The 19,280-nt window shown below is 35.0% G+C and overlaps 2 protein-coding genes across 9 annotated transcripts; one reads left to right on the forward strand and one right to left on the reverse strand.

The window, feature by feature from the left end:
- Positions 1-216: 216 nt before the first annotated feature.
- Positions 217-1,524, forward strand: LOC107414306 (heat shock 22 kDa protein, mitochondrial). 2 transcript variants are annotated; one of them, XM_016022419.4, is made up of 2 exons: positions 217-605; positions 890-1,524. In XM_016022419.4, exons 1-2 carry the CDS (start codon positions 365-367, stop codon positions 1,306-1,308), a joined length of 660 nt encoding a protein of 219 aa, XP_015877905.1. In that variant the 5' UTR covers positions 217-364; the 3' UTR covers positions 1,309-1,524. The 2 variants fall into 2 exon arrangements, with proteins under 2 accessions (XP_015877905.1, XP_015877906.1); XM_016022420.4 differs by having other exon boundaries at positions 229-602.
- A 5,468-nt stretch (positions 1,525-6,992) lies between these two features.
- LOC107414325 (uncharacterized) lies at positions 6,993-16,182 on the reverse strand. 7 transcript variants are annotated; one of them, XM_025071545.3, is made up of 6 exons: positions 16,040-16,182; positions 15,713-15,769; positions 15,420-15,480; positions 8,087-8,220; positions 7,602-7,764; positions 6,993-7,480 (listed from the first exon to the last, which is right to left on the reverse strand). In XM_025071545.3, the coding sequence occupies exons 3-6, from the start codon at positions 15,429-15,431 to the stop codon at positions 7,088-7,090; spliced, it is 702 nt and encodes a 233-aa protein (XP_024927313.1). In that variant the 5' UTR covers positions 15,432-15,480; positions 15,713-15,769; positions 16,040-16,182; the 3' UTR covers positions 6,993-7,087. The 7 variants fall into 7 exon arrangements, with proteins under 7 accessions (XP_024927313.1, XP_024927314.1, XP_048325515.1 ...); XM_025071546.3 differs by having other exon boundaries at positions 15,420-15,533; XM_048469558.2 differs by having other exon boundaries at positions 15,657-15,769.
- Positions 16,183-19,280: the final 3,098 nt, after the last annotated feature.

A 19,280-nucleotide genomic window follows, 5' to 3' on the forward strand; every position in this document is an offset into this window, starting at 1 on the left:
AATCAAACACGGAGAGTACCAACCACGACAGTGGGTCCCCAAAAAATCAAAAGTATTAGTTTCATAATGAAAAAAATAAAGGAAAAAGTAATGTTATTTTTTTTGTCAAAATATCTCTTGGATTTGCTGAAGTGTCAATCGAGAATTATCCATAACGAATTTCGACTTCTAGAATCTTCCCTCAATGTTTCTCTCTCGGATCTTCCACACCCTTCCAGTCACCACTCTGCACTATAAAAGCACCCTAAACCCTTCTCTATATTCGGCGTAAGGCGGCAGATTACAGAAAAAATCAAGAAATCTCAATCTCTACTGTTCCCAATCTTCTTTTTGCGTGCGCGTCAAGCTACTAAGATCATTTTCAATGGCGTCCTCACTTGCTCTCAAGCGCCTCGTCTCCTCCAATCTCCTCCCTAAATCTCTTTTCGCTCCGATCCGCCCTATTGCTTCAATCCGATCGGATGCTTCCAGATACTTCAACACCAATGCTGTGCGCAACTACGACGATGACGCTGTTGATGTCGAGCGTCGCATCGACGTCGATCGCAGCCCCGGTCGTTCTCCTTATAGCGGTCGTGGCAGTCGCGACGATTTCCTCTCAGGTAGTCGTCTTCTCGTTCGATGCCATCTCTTCCAAGCTTTTTTGGTTTTTGTTTCCCTAATAAGAAAATTTCGAAATTCTGCACAATTCTGTTCCCTTTATACTCTGTTTCGTAGCTAGTTCTGTTAATATTTACTTAGCTAGTTATGTTAATATTTGTTTTCTCGAATCGATTCTTTGAAGGGAAAGATTTTGATTTCGATTTTATGTATTATGTACTGGATTTTTCAGTGGTGAATTATGTTCAGTAAATTGTGATCTGAATTTCTTGTTTTATCAATTGAGCAGATGTTTTTGATCCATTCTCACCGACAAGGAGTCTGAGCCAGGTCCTGAATCTAATGGACCAATTCATGGAAAATCCTTTCGTCTCTGCTTCTCGCGGCGTCGGTGGAGGACTACGCCGCGGCTGGGATGCGAAGGAGACAGATGATGCTCTGCATCTCCGAGTCGACATGCCTGGACTTGGAAAAGAGGATGTGAGGGTATCAGTGGAGCAGAACACTCTGATCATCAAAGGCGAAGGTGGAAAAGAAGAAGGTGAGGAAGAAAGTGGAAGAAGGTACACAAGCAGGATTGATTTGCCAGAGAAGCTGTACAGGACCGATCAGATCAAAGCTGAGATGAAGAACGGTGTGCTGAAGGTTCTGGTGCCTAAGGTCAAGGAAGACGAAAGGTCCGATGTGCTCCACATTAATGTTGAGTAAAATTGGCTGTAATGTGTCTATTTTTGGTTTAACCTTTTTGCAGTGTCTTTCTAGCAAAATAGTACGTGGATTATCTGAATGGTTTTTGGACTTAATGTAAAGCTTTTAAATTCTGTTGGTCGGTTTTTCATTCGGTCCGAGTTTGCTAACAAAGATAAGTGTTAACTCTATGTTTAGTTTCATAATAATACATTAATCAGAGTGGGTTTGTTTTAAGTATGGGATTAAATTTGGATTATATATATATATATATATATATATATGCGTAGTAATGACATGGACAGAAACAGAACATCCGGAAGGACAACAGCCATATATATATGATAAATTATTACAGAAGTTGTGTCGTATAGTAATTCTGTATAAATATGATAGAAGATGAATTAGACCAACTTGCCTCAATTTATATTAAACATTATTCTTATGAGTTATTTTATAAGTAAATATATTTGTAAAATGAAGTGCAAACTTTTGACAAAGTAATTTCTGAATTTGTTTATTCGTATATCTTAATTTAATTTACAATTATAAAAATTTCATTGATTTTTTTTTTTTAACTCTATATTAATGGTAGTTTGTCATTATAAAAAATCACCTTAAGAAGGTTTACAAAGGGAAGATGAATTTGTGAAAGAAAATTCAACTACAAAAGCAGTATGAAAAATATTTTTGGGAGTTTTTTTCTAGGTATAATGGAATCGTGCATTGTATGTTGCATGCATAAATGATTTCTCGATTTTTTGTCTAATATGTTTTGATATTCTTCTAATTTCGTATTTGTTTTAATACTCAAAAGCAATTCTTCTAATATGGATTTTGTTATTGACTTTTTGAATGGTTTACTTCTGATGGATTTTTATAGACTTGATGATTTTCTTTGTTTTTCTAAAGACTTTTAAATCTGTAATTTGTATAATTTTTAGACTTCCATGAAAAAAAAATATTTTTCAAATAGGCCCATGAATATACAAAAGAAAAATGGTGGATTGAAATAGATCTTCTAATTATTATAAAAAAGGAATAAGCATTTGTTATGATCAATAAAATTCACGTTACTCTCTTATAGGAAAAACAAAAATAAAAGTTTCTGTTTATTCTTCTTTCGTACTAATAAATAGAATTATATTGAAATTAAAAGGTATAAAATAAAGAGGATATAAAACAATGCTTAAAAATAATTGTCACAAATTAACCATATTTATTTATTATTAATATTCTACATATATTATTTTTATTATTGAAATGACAAAAAATACTTTTTAATTTGCATGATCAGGTTTTATTAAAGCAAAAATTAAAAATTGAAAAAGAAATATAGCACACTTATATGTATAATGTGTGACATTTTATTTATTTATTTTTAATGAAATCAGGAGTTCATTAAAACCAAAGGGGGCAAGCAAAAGAAACGCCGAGAGTCAGGAAATAGGCTCAATGACCTTCTACTGATTCATACAAAAACTAGTCCCTGAAAATATGATAAGGGTCAAAACTAGACCTGGCAATTTGGATCATGACACGGCGACATGACTCGAAAACGACACGGAATAAATAGGTTTGGGTTTATTATAAATGGGTTTGGGTCATAATCGGGTCAACCCGTTTAACACGATTATTAATCGTGTCATTTTCGGGTTGACCTGTTTAACTCGAAATTGACCCGTTACGACCCATTTATTAAACGTGTCAGTTTCAACCCGACACGATTATATACCTATTACAACCCATTTAAATTTAATTTTAAATTAATATTTTATCACTAATATAATATTTAATAACTAAAAAATATTATAAATTAAAAATTTTATAAAAATAATTTTCTATTACTAATTTTTTAAAAACAAAAAATACATCTTTAATAAAACAAAAACATAAAAATAAAAAAAAAATAAAAAAATTTTCGGGTTAATAGGTTAATTTTCGGGTTAACGGGTTAATAGGTTAGTTTTCGGGTTAATAGGTCAATTTCAGGTTAACGGGTTAATAGGTCAACACGATCCGTTAAAATAATCGTGTTAAACGGGTCGTGTCGTGTTGACCTGTTTATAAACAGGTCGGGTTAGTGTTTTAAGTACCTGACACGATTAATAAATGGGTCGTGTTCGGGTTAGGCATTTTTGACACGATTATTAAACGGGTTGACACGAACACGACCCATTAACCCGAATTGTCAGGTATAGTCAAAACGATCCCGTTACGGCTTGGCTGGTTTGCCCATTTAACCAAGGATATGGACAAGCCTATTCGAGTTTTTGGGGACACCACGAAAAAGAAATGCAAAGAAAATAATTACACAACTCTTATAGCATGCAAAGGTCCTCCGCTGACCAATGCAAAGAGTAAGACCTATGGTTTGTTAAGCTTTGAATAAACTCTACATCCTTATTAATCTGCTCCATATGAACAATCTTGTTTCGAAGAAACCAAATATGCTCAAGAATGAGAACGCTGAAGAGAAAAATAATCGTTTCATCATCTTTCAAAACCGGAAGAGTATTTCCCGAATCAACGATGATGCTAAGATAGGACATCACATTGTTGCCTTGCACCCCACTCCATCTAATGTTCTACGGCGATGCAAACCAAAGCAGCTTAGCAATGTGGCATTCAAAAAACAAGTGGACATCACTGTTTTGGTAATCCATGTTCTCCACAGAAACTCCTCTCTCTTTGCTAGGTTGCAGCAAGTTCGCAGATCCGAATTGGCCAACTTCCAGATAAAGAATTTAGTTCTTGCATATGTTATTACTTTACCACATGAACCTCCACCATTTAGAAATCTCCACATTCTTCCAATTATTAAGCCAATACCAGGATTTAACATAGAATTAAGTACCCAGACTTGTTTCCAACCCAGATCAATTTATCCTCCCCTTTCAACTTGACCTAAAACATTAATGTTGTGGATTGTCTGCTGGTCAAAAAAGATGTTCCAACAGATGAAAATTCCAGCTACCATCCTCACGCAGCAAAGACTCAAACCATTCCAAACAAAAGATTATCACAAATGGGATTAGCGACAGGTTTAAAATTTGGATTGTCTGCGTTTCAAGGGTCTTCACAAATGTTGATGTTGTTGCCTCTTCCAACTTTAAAGCAGAGCCCCTTAGAGAGCTAACATCTAATACTCAAGAGACCAGATCAAAGCCAGGAACAATTTGTCATTTTCCCGCAATTCAAGAAGGAGAAAAAAGGGGAAATACTTTGGCTTTCAAGGTTCTTACCCAAAAGTTATCTGTGTCCAACGCCAGAAACCATTGCAATTTGCAAAGCATCGCCTTATTCATTTCAAAATTTTTTCTAAACCTGAGCCCACCACTTTTTTTTCGGGAGACAAACTTTATCTCTCCCTGCCGTCCTGAATCCCATTCTAAAGAAAAGACATCGCATAAATTGGGATTAAAGACACAGAATGATTAACCAGAGTCACCTTTCCAGCTTGAGAGAGAAGTTTGGACTTCCACCCTTGCAATCTTCTTTCAATTTTCTTATTTAAATCATCGAAGGCAGCAACCAGCAACCTTGTAACTTCCTACGAAAAGATTGTTCCCAAGATACTTTGAATCTTTGCTGAGCTTCTTCGTGCTAAATATCCCCCTTTATCTCAGCTCTTCGAGCTGGTTGCACATTTTTGAAGAAGAAACAACCAGATTTGGAAGTCTTAAAAGATTTGATCTGTCCATCTACAAATACTGTTTAACAACCTTGTTCACTTATGCACTGTTGGCCCTGCAAAACAGGTCCTCCCCTGCCAATCTTATCCCTATTAATGCTTCTCTCGGTTTTCATCTTATATAACATTCTAGATAAAAGTTCTGCAAAGAGGACAAGCAGAAAGGGAGACAAGGGATCCCCTGTTTGATTCCTCTTTCCATGGGAATATCACCAAAAATGCTCCCATTCAACGGTAAACTCATAGAAACAGAGGATACACAGTGCTGAACAAGGAACGCCACTGTTTTTGAGAACCCAGATTTTTGCAGAATTTGAAGTAACACAAACCAATTCACTTTATCATAGGCTTTTTGGGGTAGATTAGAAGACAATCTCTAAGCAAATATTTAGATTTTTATTTGCCAACTAAAATCCTTGACTTTAAAGAAGTCTTATAAGAGTCATTTGATATTTTAAATACTTCTATAAATCTTGTTAAAAAATTTAAACAGATTGAATATTTTATGATTTTTTTTGACTTTTTAAATTTTTTTTAAAATCTAAATTGCACATGTGTGACTTTTAAAAAGGGTAAAATTTCAGATTAAATATCTTATAATTTTGCTTGACTTTTTAATGCCACAAAAATATATTAAAATATTGATTGAATGCACTTTTGTAAGCTTTACAGTTATACTTAAAATTAAGAATTACGTAGTATACAAATTTTCCTTGTTTATATTTTGATGGCTTATAATTAATGAATTTTTTTTTAAAAAAAAAAGATTTTTATTTTATTTGTATGTACAAATAAATATAAAAATTGCTTAATATATATATATATACACACACACACACACAAATAGCCAAAGGAAATTAAGCAACCATAACAGCTAGTTAATATGCTGGATCAAACATTAGTTGTTTTAAAAATGGCCTGATTAAGCCAACCAAAGCTATGCAATAGCCCAATATGGAGACTCAGAGTAGTTATATACCCCACAAATAAATCTACACACACGCATGGCAAAAACATATATATATATATATATATATATATATATATGATAGTTCTATAGTGTGCTCTGTCCGTATGTGAATCTGCATTAAAATATGTGAATCTGCATTAAAATGAATGTTTTAAAAAATATATATATCGATTTTATTCTGTATATGTAACAGCAAAATTGATGTTTTTTTTTAACATATGTCGATTTTAAAGCAATCCGTATACGAACAGTTCGCACCGTAGTCTCATCCAATATAAATACATATATGTGAGAGAAAAATTTAGTAAGTATTTTTTTAAAATAAGTTTTATTTATTGATAAATTGAGGAGGGGAAATTATGCAACAGATCTTAAACTCGGATTTGGATTATCACCAATTGAAATTTTCTAAGGGAACTTTTTGAAATTAATGGAGTTGTTTTTTTACATTAATTAACATATAGTCATGGTTTATATATATATATATATATACATACATGGAAAAAGGAACGTAAGATTGAGATGGCAAGATAAAATTACCACCTCTTCCATGCACGTTTTATATCCCGTGTGCTGATCCAAAATTTAGTCAATCCTATGCATCATTCGTTAATTACTACCAGATAAATTGAGATGAATAAGTATTAACACAAACTTTACATAAATAAATGCATAGTCATGCTACAGGCACTAGTAGACGTCGGCCGTGGCTTGTACTTTAACTTGGCATTGAAGAAATGATAAATCGATGAAGAGGCAGCAAAAAAAGCTAGAGACTTGAGCATCCAATAGCAGAATTATAAATTCATGTATCCCAAAAAAAAAGGAGAACCATAAATAATTAAATAAATAAGAAAAAGAAAAGAAAGAGCAAAAATCAGACAGCTAAAAGAGGAACTCTAGTTTTCTTCATACCCAAACCTAATTAAAATTTGATCTGTTATTTTATTTTATTTTTAAAACTTTTCATATTAAAGAACAAGGCACATGTTACAGGCAAAACCCGTGCGTGAAAGGACAAATAACATACATAACTCTGTATAAATATAAAAATAATATTTGACATTTTATAAAAATATACTAAATATTAGGAGTCTTTCTAACTTACTATTGCTTTAATATAGCAAGACAAAACATTACAGATTGCATACGTAAATGATTTCTTGATTCCATATGCATCTGTTACAACTTTCATGTTCATCTTCTTCGCACCATTCACTTGTCCATCCTGTATTTTTCTTTGTTATATGTTGGATCGGACAATAAAGTAGGACAGGTTGTAGAACAAATCTACGTCGTTTGTGAATCCACATTGTACTTAATACTTCACATAATTTGCTTCGGCATTCTTTCAATTCACTTTTTGTTTTAATACTGGAAAGCAATTTTATTCCCTTGCGTTCTTCTCCACTGCAAATAAGGATGATCCCCAATATGTAAGAAGCTCCTTGGTGTCCTAAATTTGCAGCTCTTTTTAGAAGATCTAGTCCTGAATTTGCTGTTTTTGACTTAACATTGAAATATTCCATCTGAAAATTTTATACTTAATATTAGAAAATAAATATTAAAATTTCAATTTTATATATATATATATATATATATATGTTAAAAAAAAAATTTGACAAAATTATCAAGTTATGATATACATACCACTCCTTCTTCATACAATACTTCTGGATGTCCACTTTTCTTGCAGGTGTTATAAAAGATTTTTGCTTCATTCCGTCTCTCCCATGCAATATGCTTCAATTTGCCTAGCGACATATGCCGATAAACATAGTCATCTTCACCAACCTTATTAAAAAATTTACAGCTGCAAAAAACCAAAAAAAAAAAAAAAAAAATGAAAAATGAAAAATGGTAGATTAAAACCAAAAACGATGCAAATACACACGCAGTCCTTTTATCACAAAACTTAACTAATCAAGAGCTGTTTACTTTCGGTACCTTAAATCAAATACTAAAATTACTTAGGTTATTAGTTGTCAATACTTTCTTGGAGATTTTTTTTTTTTTTTTTGAAAACATTAAAAAAAATTGTTGGTTTTTCTTGTATATAATTTAATAAACACACGTTAATAAAGACAAGATAGAGAGCAACGTAGACAAATTAATTAAAATTAATTCTTGCGTACCATATTTTGGTATTGAAGTAATCAATTTGAGAAGAGGAAGCAACCCGAGCCAAGATTTCAGTGGTCAACTCGTTTGGAAGGTGTGAGAAAGCTGGAGGTTCCAATTCCATAGCCTCTTCATATGTACGTTTTCTCTTAATCATTGTGATCGAGTTGATGAATGGAGAAGCAATAGAAGAACGCATGCCCAAGTAAAAGATAGATCAAAATAATACGTGACAAAGAAAAAGTGAAAATTGAAATTGATTAGGAAAAGAAAAAAGGAAACTCATCTAAAAGAGAATAGGAAACCTTCAAATTATAATAAATGGAATGCTAAAAGGAATAAAGTGATAAACTTGACGAGTTTACACATGGCGGTTTTATAATAATTTTGTACTATCACAACAAGTGGAATTGGAATTTACCCACAAAAACAAACAAAAAAAAAAAAAAAAAAAAGGAAAAAAAAAAAAAAAGATCGCCTCCTGGTAGCCACCGATTCTGCATTTTTCTAATTTGGTACATAATGATTTATTCTATATGTTTGGAGGTGGGATTTTAGTGAGGAAACTAGAAAAAAGAATAATTTCTAGTAGTGTTTGGCTAAAAGAAAAATTCGGATGGAAAAAAAAAAATTACAAGGAGACACAAAAGAGAGTTTCATATATATATATATATATATATACACATATATTTCTCTTCTCTCCCTCTTTTTTTTTTGGCCCTTTCGGTTTCTGACATCTAAATAAGCTTAAGAATTACTACTTAAAATTGAGAATCATATATAGTATGCTTCACATAGACACATGTATCGCATGCGTTACCTAGACATAGAACAGGAATAATATATACTAACAGCTGTACTTCAAAATCAAACCCGGTAACTGTGAAGTCCAGCCGCACCAACCCACAACCTCACCAACCACACCAACCGCACCAACCACAGCCATCATTGTTGACAGCCACCATTGTTGACATGCTGCACCGATCAACAATTGTGGGCTAAGTTGTTGAAGATTGTGGCCATGCTTGCCTATAAATAGGCTCCTTCCCGTTCCATGAAAATCAAGCCGAGAGAGCAAGAGAAAACTCCAAGAGAGAGAGTTGTTTAAGTTCCAGAGAGAACTTGAGAGAAGAGTGAGCAATTCCAGAGAGAATTGGAGAGTGCAGAGAGAGGTTCCAAGAGAGAATCCTCCATGAGAGAAGTTTTTATTTTTGTATTCTATTTTTAAGAGATTAATAGAATTCTTTTATTTTCTTCTCATATTTCTTCTCTAAAGTGGTCAGAGAACCACAACAAGTGGTATCAGAGCTCCAGGTCGAGAGCTTGGGTCCAAAATTTGAAGAAACAAAGCTACTGTTCTTCAAGTTGGTGTTTCGGAAAGTTGCTCAAATAATTAATTTGACAATTCCAGGTGAAAGTACCCGACGAGAGGAGAACAACGAAGCTCGCCGGAAAGAAAACGGACGTCTCACGCGCCCGCACGCGCCGACTGAAATTTTTCTGCAACTGTTCACGCGCCCACGCGCCGCACGCGCCGTCTGGAGGTTGAAGACGACCACGTCAGCAGCCACGTCAGCACACCTGCCACGTCATCTGCCACGCCAGCCGACACGTCATCTGCCACGTGTCGCCACGTCATCTGCCACGTGGTGCCACGTCAGCACCATCTGCCACGTCAGCAATATTTTCTGAAATTACGGAACAGCCCCTGAAGTTTCGGAAATTACGGAACAGCCCTGAATTATTGGAAATTACAGAGTGACCCCTGTAGTTTTCTGAAATTACGGTGAAGCCCCTGAACTATTGGAAATTACAGATTGACCCCTGAAGTTTCTGTATTTGCAGGTTGACCCAGAAATTTTGTGAAATTACAGTTTTGCCCTAAAATTTCTGGTAATTATATTTTGACCCCGGAAGAGTCAAGTCCACCATTTTCGGCCGTTCCGGACGCAACGGTTAACTCCGTTTTGCCAAATTCAGCTCCAATTTTGGTCAAGCCATAATGTCAATGGAAGAATCATCTTCGGGAGCTATGGTTAAGCTCACTGCCACAAATTATACACTTTGGAGACCTCGGATGGAAGATCTCCTCAATTGTAAGGATCTGTTTGATCCTATAGAAGCTAAAGGCGTAAACCCCGATCCCAGCAAAGTAGCAGAATGGAAGAAATTAAACAAGAAAACGATCGGTCAGATCAGGCAATGGATCGACCACAGTGTCTTCCATCATGTAGCGAAGGAAACGGATGCATATGCCCTCTGGACAAAATTGGAGGACATGTACCAGGCCAAGACTGCTCGGAACAAAGCCCTGTTGCTTAAGCGATTGGTACATCTAACATTACAGAGTGGAACTTCTGTAGCCGAGCATACCAGTGAGTTCCAGAGCTTGGTAAATCAACTATCTGCTGTGGATTACCAACTAGGGGATGAGGATCAGGCCCTCCTACTTCTAAGCTCTCTTCCAGACAGTTGGGAGATATTGGTAGTCTCTCTCAGCAATTCGGCCCCGAATGGCAAACTTACTCTGTCTATGGTTAAGGATGCCCTATTTAATGAAGAGGCCAGGAGAAAGGACATTGGCATGGATCAGTCACATGCCCTCGTCACAGAGAGAGGAAGACAGCAAAGAGGTGGTCGAGATAGGGGGAGAGGCAGGAGCAAGAGCAGAGGCAGATCTACAGACGGCAGAAAATCATCGTATAAGTGCTATCATTGTGGCCTGGAGGGTCACATGAAGAAGAACTGCAGAAAGTTGTTGAGAGAGCAGAGACTCCAAGGTAATCAGCCGAAGAAGGATGGAGAGACACTAGTCACTTGTACAGGAGAAGTGGCGCTCTGCTCCACCGAAGAAGAGACATGCCTTCATATATCAACCCAAGATGTTGAGTGGGTAGTCGATACTGCAGCATCCTACCATGTCACTCCACACAGAGATTTCTTTAAAACGTACAAAGCAGGAGACTTTGGTACGGTAAAGATGGGAAATTCCAGTTTCGCAAAGATTATGGGAACTGGTGATATTCAGATAAAAACGAATATTGGTTGTACAATCACTTTGAAGGATGTCCGTCATGTTCCAAACCTTCGGCTTAATCTACTTTCGGGAGCAGCCTTAGACAAGCAAGGCTATGACAACTACTTCAGCAAAGGCACATGGAAAATGACGAAAGGTGCCATAGTTGTCGCCCGAGGACATATTTGTGGAACGTTGTACAAGACTCATGTGAAGATATGTGCAGACAGCCTCAATATTGCAGAAGGAGAGGCGTCTCAAAATCTGTGGCACCAGAGACTCGGTCACATGAGTGAAAAAGGATTGTCCACTTTGGCAAGGAAGAAGCTTATCACTGTTTGCAAGGATGCTGTGCTAGATCCTTGTAATCACTGCTTGTTTGGTAAGCAACATAGAGTCTCTTTCAGTTCCTCTGCATTAAGAAGATCAGAGTTGCTTAGTCTGGTGCACTCTGATGTTTGTGGTCCCATGGAGGTGGAATCATTAGGTGGCAACAAGTATTTCCTGACCTTCATTGATGATGCTTCACGGAAGGTGTGGATATATTTCTTGAAGACAAAGGACCAGGTATTGGATTACTTCAAACTGTTTCATACCATGGTAGAGCGTGAAACAGGAAAGAAGCTGAAATGTCTCCGCTCAGATAATGGAGGCGAGTATACTTCCAAGGAGTTCGATGCCTACTGCAGAAGACACGGCATTCGACATGAGAAGACGGTCCCTCGCACCCCACAACATAATGGAATAGCCGAAAGAATGAACCGAACCATTATGGAAAAGGTCAGAAGTATGCTCAGTATGGCTAAGCTGCCAAAGCCATTCTGGGGAGAAGCTGTTCGTGCCGCCTGCTACTTAATCAACAGATCACCGTCAGTACCGTTGAATTTTGATATTCCGGAGAAAATGTGGTCGGGTAAGATTCCCTCCTACTCTCATTTAAGAGTATTTGGTTGTATAGCTTATGTACATGTATCCAAGGAGCTCAGACAGAAGCTCGATGCAAGATCTACTCCATGCATCTTTATAGGATATGGAGACGAAGAATTCGGATACAGGTTTTGGGACCCGAAAACCAAGAAGGTTATTAGAAGCAGGGATGTAGTATTCCAAGAAAACCAGAAAATGGAAGACATTGAAAAGCCCAGAATGTCTCCTAATTATAGTTCTAGTGCCGAGAATTCTTGTCCTAATCCAGCACCAGCACAAATAGCCACAGAGGATAATGAGGTGCATGAAGATATACCAGAAGCAGACCAGGAGGAAGAAGGGGATAATGAGCAGGGGGAGACTCAATCCTCTCAAGCAGCTGCAGGGCCATCACAGCGGTCAGATGATGGTACACCTCCTGAAACCAGTGGTTTACAAGTTCGGAGATCTGAGCGAGGCCGAATTCCATCAAAGAGATTTTCAGAATCTGAGTATATTCTGCTTACTGAAGAAGGGGAGCCAGAGAGTTTCCAGGAAGCTGTTTCTCATCAAGAGAAGGAAAAGTGGCTGCAAGCAATGCAAGATGAGATGGAATCCTTGCAGAAAAATCATACTTATGAGTTGGTTGAGCTTCCAACAGGAAAGAAGGCACTAAAGAATAAATGGGTGTTCAAGCTCAAGAAAGATGGCAGCGGAAGGGTGGTGAAACACAAAGCCCGATTGGTGGTCAAAGGATTTCTTCAGAAGAAAGGAATTGACTTTGATGAGATTTTTTCACCAGTGGTAAAAATGACTTCAATTCGAGTCATTTTTGGTTTAGTAGCAAGTCTAAACCTAGAGCTTGAGCAGATGGATGTGAAGACAGCATTTCTTCACGGTGATTTACATGAAGAAATCTACATGGAGCAGCCAGAAGGATTTGAGGTTTCAGGGAAAGAAAACCTCGTATGCAAGCTAAAGAAGAGCTTGTATGGCCTCAAGCAAGCACCAAGACAATGGTACAAGAAGTTTGACTCGTTTATGGTGAGTCAAGGCTATAAAAGGACTGCAGCAGACCAGTGTGTTTATATTAAAAAATTTTCAGGTGGAAACTTCATTGCACTTTTGCTATATGTGGACGACATGTTGATCGTTGGACAAGATGCAATGAAGATTAGTCAGCTGAAGAAAGAATTGTCTAAGTCTTTTGATATGAAAGACTTAGGACCAGCTCAACAAATTTTGGGAATGCAAATAATCCGAGACAGGAAGAATAGAAGGTTATGGCTATCTCAAGAGAAGTATGTTGAACGGGTGATAAAGAGATTCAACATGGATAAAGCCAAACCGGTCAGCATTCCACTTGCAAATCATTTTAAGTTGAGTAAGAGAATGTGCCCCTCATCCAAAGAAGAGATAGAGGAGATGGTTTCAGTACCATATTCTTCAGCGGTAGGAAGTCTGATGTATGCAATGGTATGTACCAGACCAGACATTGCTCATGCAGTAGGTGTTGTGAGCAGATTTCTTTCAAATCCTGGAAAGAAACACTGGGAAGCAGTCAAATGGATTCTCAGGTATCTTAAAGGTACATCGAAGCTGTGCTTGTGCTACGGGGGAGGTGATCCAATCTTAGAAGGCTATACAGATGCAGATATGGCCGGAGACCCTGATAATAGAAAGTCTACATCAGGTTATCTCTACACTTTTGCAGGGGGAGCTGTGTCATGGCAGTCAAGATTGCAGAAGTGTGTTGCTTTATCCACTACTGAAGCAGAGTACATTGCCGCAGCGGAAGCGGGTAAGGAAATGTTGTGGTTAAAGCGTTTTCTCACAGAATTGGGCATCAAGCAAGAAGACTACAAGATACATTGTGATAACCAAAGTGCCATGGATTTGAGCAAAAACTCAATGTATCATTCCCGTACAAAGCACATTGACATCCGCTATCATTGGATACGCGAAGTAATAGATCAACAGTTGCTGAAACTGATGAAGATCCACACAAAAGAGAATCCAGCAGATATGCTAACAAAAGTTGTTGCTCAAGAGAAGCTGAAGCTATGCAGAGACATAGCTGGAATAGATGGCAGATGACCATCAGTTTTAAATGCGGCTGGAGGGGGAGAATTGTGAAGTCCAGCCGCACCAACCCACAACCTCACCAACCACACCAACCGCACCAACCACAGCCACCATTGTTGACATGCTGCACCGATCAACAATTGTGGGCTAAGTTGTTGAAGATTGTGGCCATGCTTGCCTATAAATAGGCTCCTTCCCGTTCCATGAAAATCAAGCCAAGAGAGCAAGAGAAAACTCCAAGAGAGAGAGTTGTTTAAGTTCCAGAGAGAACTTGAGAGAAGAGTGAGCAATTCCAGAGAGAATTGGAGAGTGCAGAGAGAGGTTCCAAGAGAGAATCCTCCATGAGAGAAGTTTTTATTTTTGTATTCTATTTTTAAGAGATTAATAGAATTCTTTTATTTTCTTCTCATATTTCTTCTCTAAAGTGGTCAGAGAACCACAACAGTAACCAGATAGAACCCTCCAGACCCACATTATATATTTTGCCTGCTTATTTTCGTTATGACGGGTTTATAATTTAATGCATTTATTGAAAAATAGAAACTTTGTTCAATTCTTAGAGTACCAAATTCCGAAATTAAACTAGACTATAATAACTAGTTCATTTACTGGATCAGACATTAGTTATACTGGAAAGGGGCCTGATTAGGCTGACCAACATTAGGGAATAGCCCAATCTGTGTATGCGCATATAAAATATATATCAAACAGAAAACAAATTATTTTTTTTCAAAAAAAATAAAGGATAATTAGATTTTAGTAACTATATTTGGCTAGATTGTAAAATGAAATCTCGAATCTAAAATGTTTGACACTGGGCCTTTTAATTCGTAATTTGTTTTATATTAATCTAGTTTCTAAATTAAATTTCAAATTGACTAACATCAAATATAAAAATTGATTAGTTTTGTCATTAATTAATTAATCAAATTTTTTTTCTAATTTTGCTTGCAAATTGAGAAAAATAGTTAATTTTTTTTTTAATTTTTAATATTTTTGTTAACCAATTAATGAACTGGACTAATGCAAAAAATCGGAAAAAAAAATATTGTAAACTAAAGTCTAATATAGAATGGTTTAACTCTAAGCTTTTAATGTGCAATCACACCAAAATATAGGACCAAAATATAGGATGATAAAGTACAATCAACTTAAAAAGAAAAAAAAAAAAAAAAAAAAAAAAAAAAAAAAAAAAACCTTAATAAGTAGTTGAGTTGTTTTGTTAGATTAGTTAATATCTTAATAAGTAGTTGAGTTGTTTTGTTAGATTAGTTAATATATAATATGGTTTTTATATTTATGGAAAAGAAACTAAGGTTGAGGTAGCAAGATAAACTTACCGCTTCTTCCATGCACTTGTTATACGAGAAGAAAGATGTTTCCTTGTTTATCTTCCACCGGCTAACCCAATATTAACCAAACCAACATAACATTAGCTTCAAATTCGTTAATCTCTATAAACCACAAAAAAGTAATGAACAAGCATTAACATAGATAATTTTTCTAAAATGGATGAGGTAGCACACTATAACATTTCTATTAACATAGATGTTATATTATGTATACAATATTATTACAATGGACTTTGAGGCCAAACGTAAGGTTGATAGTAGATGTTGGCCCTTGCTTGTACCTTAACTTGGTATTGAAGAAATGATCGATGAGGTAGGCGACAAAAGAAGCCTGGAGACTTGAACATCCAAGAGGAGAATTATAAATTCATAAAAAAATAATAAAATAAAAGGAAAATTATAAATAAATAAATAAAAAGAAAGAATGAACAAATTATAAATAAATAAATAAAAAGAAAGAAAGAACAACATTCACACAGCTAAAAGAGGAACTCTGATTTTCTTCAAATAATGAAACTGATCTGGAACTAAGTAATAATACAAAATGTCAAATTTGATTTTCTTTTCTTAATTTTCATGTTAAAGAAAAATGTTTGGGAACATCATACTTTTGCTCCAAATATAGACACCGCTATTGCATGCCTACCCAGAGGCTGAAATGCATTCTCCTACCAGCAATTTCAGAACACCAAAGATTTCCATAGAACAAATTGTTGCCACAACCCTATGAAAGTCGTAATGTATATTTTTAGTTACATAATTTCCTAATTATTTATACATTGAGAGTTCTATCTTTGAAACCGATTTTTTTTTTTAAAAAATACAGAATAAAATTGAAAAATAGCTATCACCATTAGTAACAATGATACAAACTAGTGCTAAAAATTTATTCAATTCTTATATATCACCGTGAAAACGGAAGAAAAAGAAAGATCAAAAATTGCAATTAAGCGTGATTGTGGGAAAATTAATTATTATTATTATTTTTTTTTTGGGTGAGTGAGTAGGAAAACGAACCAAATGGATGAGAGATAAAAAGAAGCAGAAAAAAATGTTTGATGGCCATATTGGGCCTGCAAAAATTGACAAAGCATTTATGTTCTGACCCAGTCCAATCAGCCAAGCAAACTCCATTCATTAGGCCTATGTTACCAAATAATATTTTTATTTGCAATAGGTCTGTCATCAAATTAACAATAATTAAACATTTTCGTAGCATTCAAGTTTGTATTGGCTTGCTTAAAAAGCAAAAGTCTTTGTTGGCTCATTATTTTTTTAAAAAAAATGGAAAGAAAAAAAAGAAAAAGTCTGTTTTGGCTTGCCTGTAGCAAGAAAAAGTCTATTTTGGCTTTGACTGTAGCAAATAAGTTTTAACTGAACTAACACAATATTTTTTTTGATTAAAAAAATGAAAAAATAAAACCGAAAAATGCAAAGCAAAACAGAGCAGAAGAATAAGAATATATAATATACCAATGAGGGCTATGGTTTTTAATTTCCCAATCTCAATCTTCTTAGAATCTCTTAGTTGTTATCTGTCCAATGATACATGTAGAACAATTTTAATAAATATGTACATCATTCTATTATTAGGCGAGAGAAAATTTGATAAATAATTAATAAAATATTGATATATGACTTCAAAAATCCATTTAAAAAGTAAAAAAATAAAAAATAAAAATATTTATATAGTCACTTCAAAGGATGATGTGACATATCTCATATTTTTGTTGTTTCGTCAATGGAAAACCAAGCCCATCTGGCGCTTCACCGCATCCAAGGACCAACAATTTTATTTTATTTTTAATCAATGAAGGTCCAAATTGTTGATGCGGGGAATTGGCTGTGTGCAAATAATTCCACATAACCGACCTTCCATCAACACGCAATTTGTTCCCAGTTTCAGCCAAAAAGAAAAAAAGCACGCAATTTGTTCAACTAATTATCTCGACAGCTTTCAGCATCCGCGTTAAGCATCCGTTTTCAACATTAATTTTTAAACCTGACTAATCAGATTTGTTTTAAATTAGAAAAAAAAAAAAAAAAACTTACTAGGAAATTTACTAATTAATCCTCTTAAAAATTCTCAAAATTTTAAGAGTGAATAAGTTTTTTTTTTTTAAATGAATTCAAGAAAATATTTTATTATTAGATCTGCAAATTACCTATCACTATAGTTTATTGTCAATTAAACTGTTTTAAATGGATTAAAAGTGGATAAAATACGGCAACGAGAAATCAATAACACTACGAATAAACGGGATCCAAAAAAAATAAATAAATTACACGTGCTTATCAAAGAAATGTAACAGCTATATTAATAAGAAATGTATGATTGCATATGAAATTAGTTTTTATTAAATTTGATATTTAATCATACTCATGATTAAAAGATATCAATAATTTAAAAATTCGATTGTTTGTAATCAAAATAGCCATAAAAAAACTCAATTGCCCACAATTGCAAAAGCACGTGGAATTTAAATTTATGGGAAGAATAAAGAGATAATAATAGTGTTCAGCAGATTGTTAGCAAAAAAGAAAAAAAAAAAAAAAGAGATTAATTGCTGATTAATAATATAAAATATTAAATTTGAAATTGTTTGAATTAAACTTTGAAGTTTTAAAATTTTAGTTTAATTCACTAACATATTAATTTTACCATCAAATAAAGTTCTCTTAATGAGAGAGGCACTAGGATCCAGTTACAAGTCTCGATAATAAAGCTTAAAAATACCTAGCATTCGAAGTCTCTCTGTGCCCTTAAGCGACACCTCTCCGGTCTACCGGCTAATTTTCTTAAATTAAGTGGTCCAAGCCTTTCTTTAAGCTCTTTTTTAGGTGATTATACCGAAAAAGTCTATCAAATAAGCTTTTGAAACTGGATCTCTCATAGGTAAACTGAAAATGTACAAAAGCTCTGGTAAGGTTCGCATAGGCTATGACTCTAATCTCATCTGGATTTGATAACGCCAACTACGTTAATACGACATTATACTAATATCATAATTTGTTTTTACTAATTTTAAAAAATAAAAAAATAAAGTTTTTATTTTTCTGTTTTATGTTTATGGTTTTATTATTTAAAATATTGTATTTAATTATATTTTATTTAAATTAAAATTTCAAAAAAATTAAATATTTTTAGATTTAAAATTAGATAAAAATAAAATTTTAAAATAAAATACAACATACAAATTGCCAAAACACAAAAATAAAAAAAGAATAATAAAAAAGAGGAAAACAATAATAACATACAAATTGCCAAAACACTAATAGTGGGGTACGGCTTATCAATAAAATGCAATGATACAATGATGCTTATTAAGCCCCCTGAATTAATAAGAGTCCGAAACAACGGGAACAACGAGAAATTTCTGCGTGCCTTCGCATTTTCATACTCGTTGTTTTTTAATTGTCCTGATTTGGACAAGCATTCGATAGGGAGCCAAGCTTGCCAGCGACACGTGTCGTACGCTTATTGCTTGATTAGGGTCCTAAACATCATCCGTTAATAATCCCACGTCATCAACAAAGTCGGCCCGCGTGGCATTGTGGGTCCTATGCGGTGGAACTTGGAAGGATATCCGCTGCATGAATGGGATTATTCCGTTCGGATATTCGAATATTCTAATAGATGCTGAGCCTCCGGCGCCTTATTAATTATTTGAGCTGGCCTGTGGAAAGGCGTTTATACCCCTGCATGATTGTTGAAACTACGGTTTTAGAACGCTTTTGGAATTTGGTGCATAAGCATTTATTTTTAACCAAACTGCCAGTTATAACCCGGCCGCTTTAGCAAGTTGGGCTTGAGCTTGACTAAACGATGCGGTTGGATATATATATATA

This window comes from Ziziphus jujuba, chromosome 8 (genome assembly GCF_031755915.1).
Source record: "Ziziphus jujuba cultivar Dongzao chromosome 8, ASM3175591v1".
Lineage (NCBI taxonomy): Eukaryota > Viridiplantae > Streptophyta > Magnoliopsida > Rosales > Rhamnaceae > Ziziphus > Ziziphus jujuba.

What these genes read in the sequence shown, in the direction of transcription:
- LOC107414306 (XM_016022419.4), top strand. Translation starts at nt 365, where the DNA reads ATGGCGTCCTCACTTGCTCTCAAGCGCCTCGTCTCCTCCAATCTCCTC. An exon ending in CGACGATTTCCTCTCAGGTA is followed by an intron (nt 606 to 889) that starts GTCGTCTTCTCG and finishes TCAATTGAGCAG; the next exon opens with ATGTTTTTGATCCATTCTCA.
- LOC107414325 (XM_025071544.3), bottom strand. Translation starts at nt 8,271, where the DNA reads ATGCGTTCTTCTATTGCTTCTCCATTCATCAACTCGATCACAATGATT. An exon ending in TACTTCAATACCAAAATATG is followed by an intron (nt 7,765 to 8,086) that starts GTACGCAAGAAT and finishes GGTTTTTTGCAG; the next exon opens with CTGTAAATTTTTTAATAAGG. An exon ending in TATTGTATGAAGAAGGAGTG is followed by an intron (nt 7,481 to 7,601) that starts GTATGTATATCA and finishes TAAAATTTTCAG; the next exon opens with ATGGAATATTTCAATGTTAA.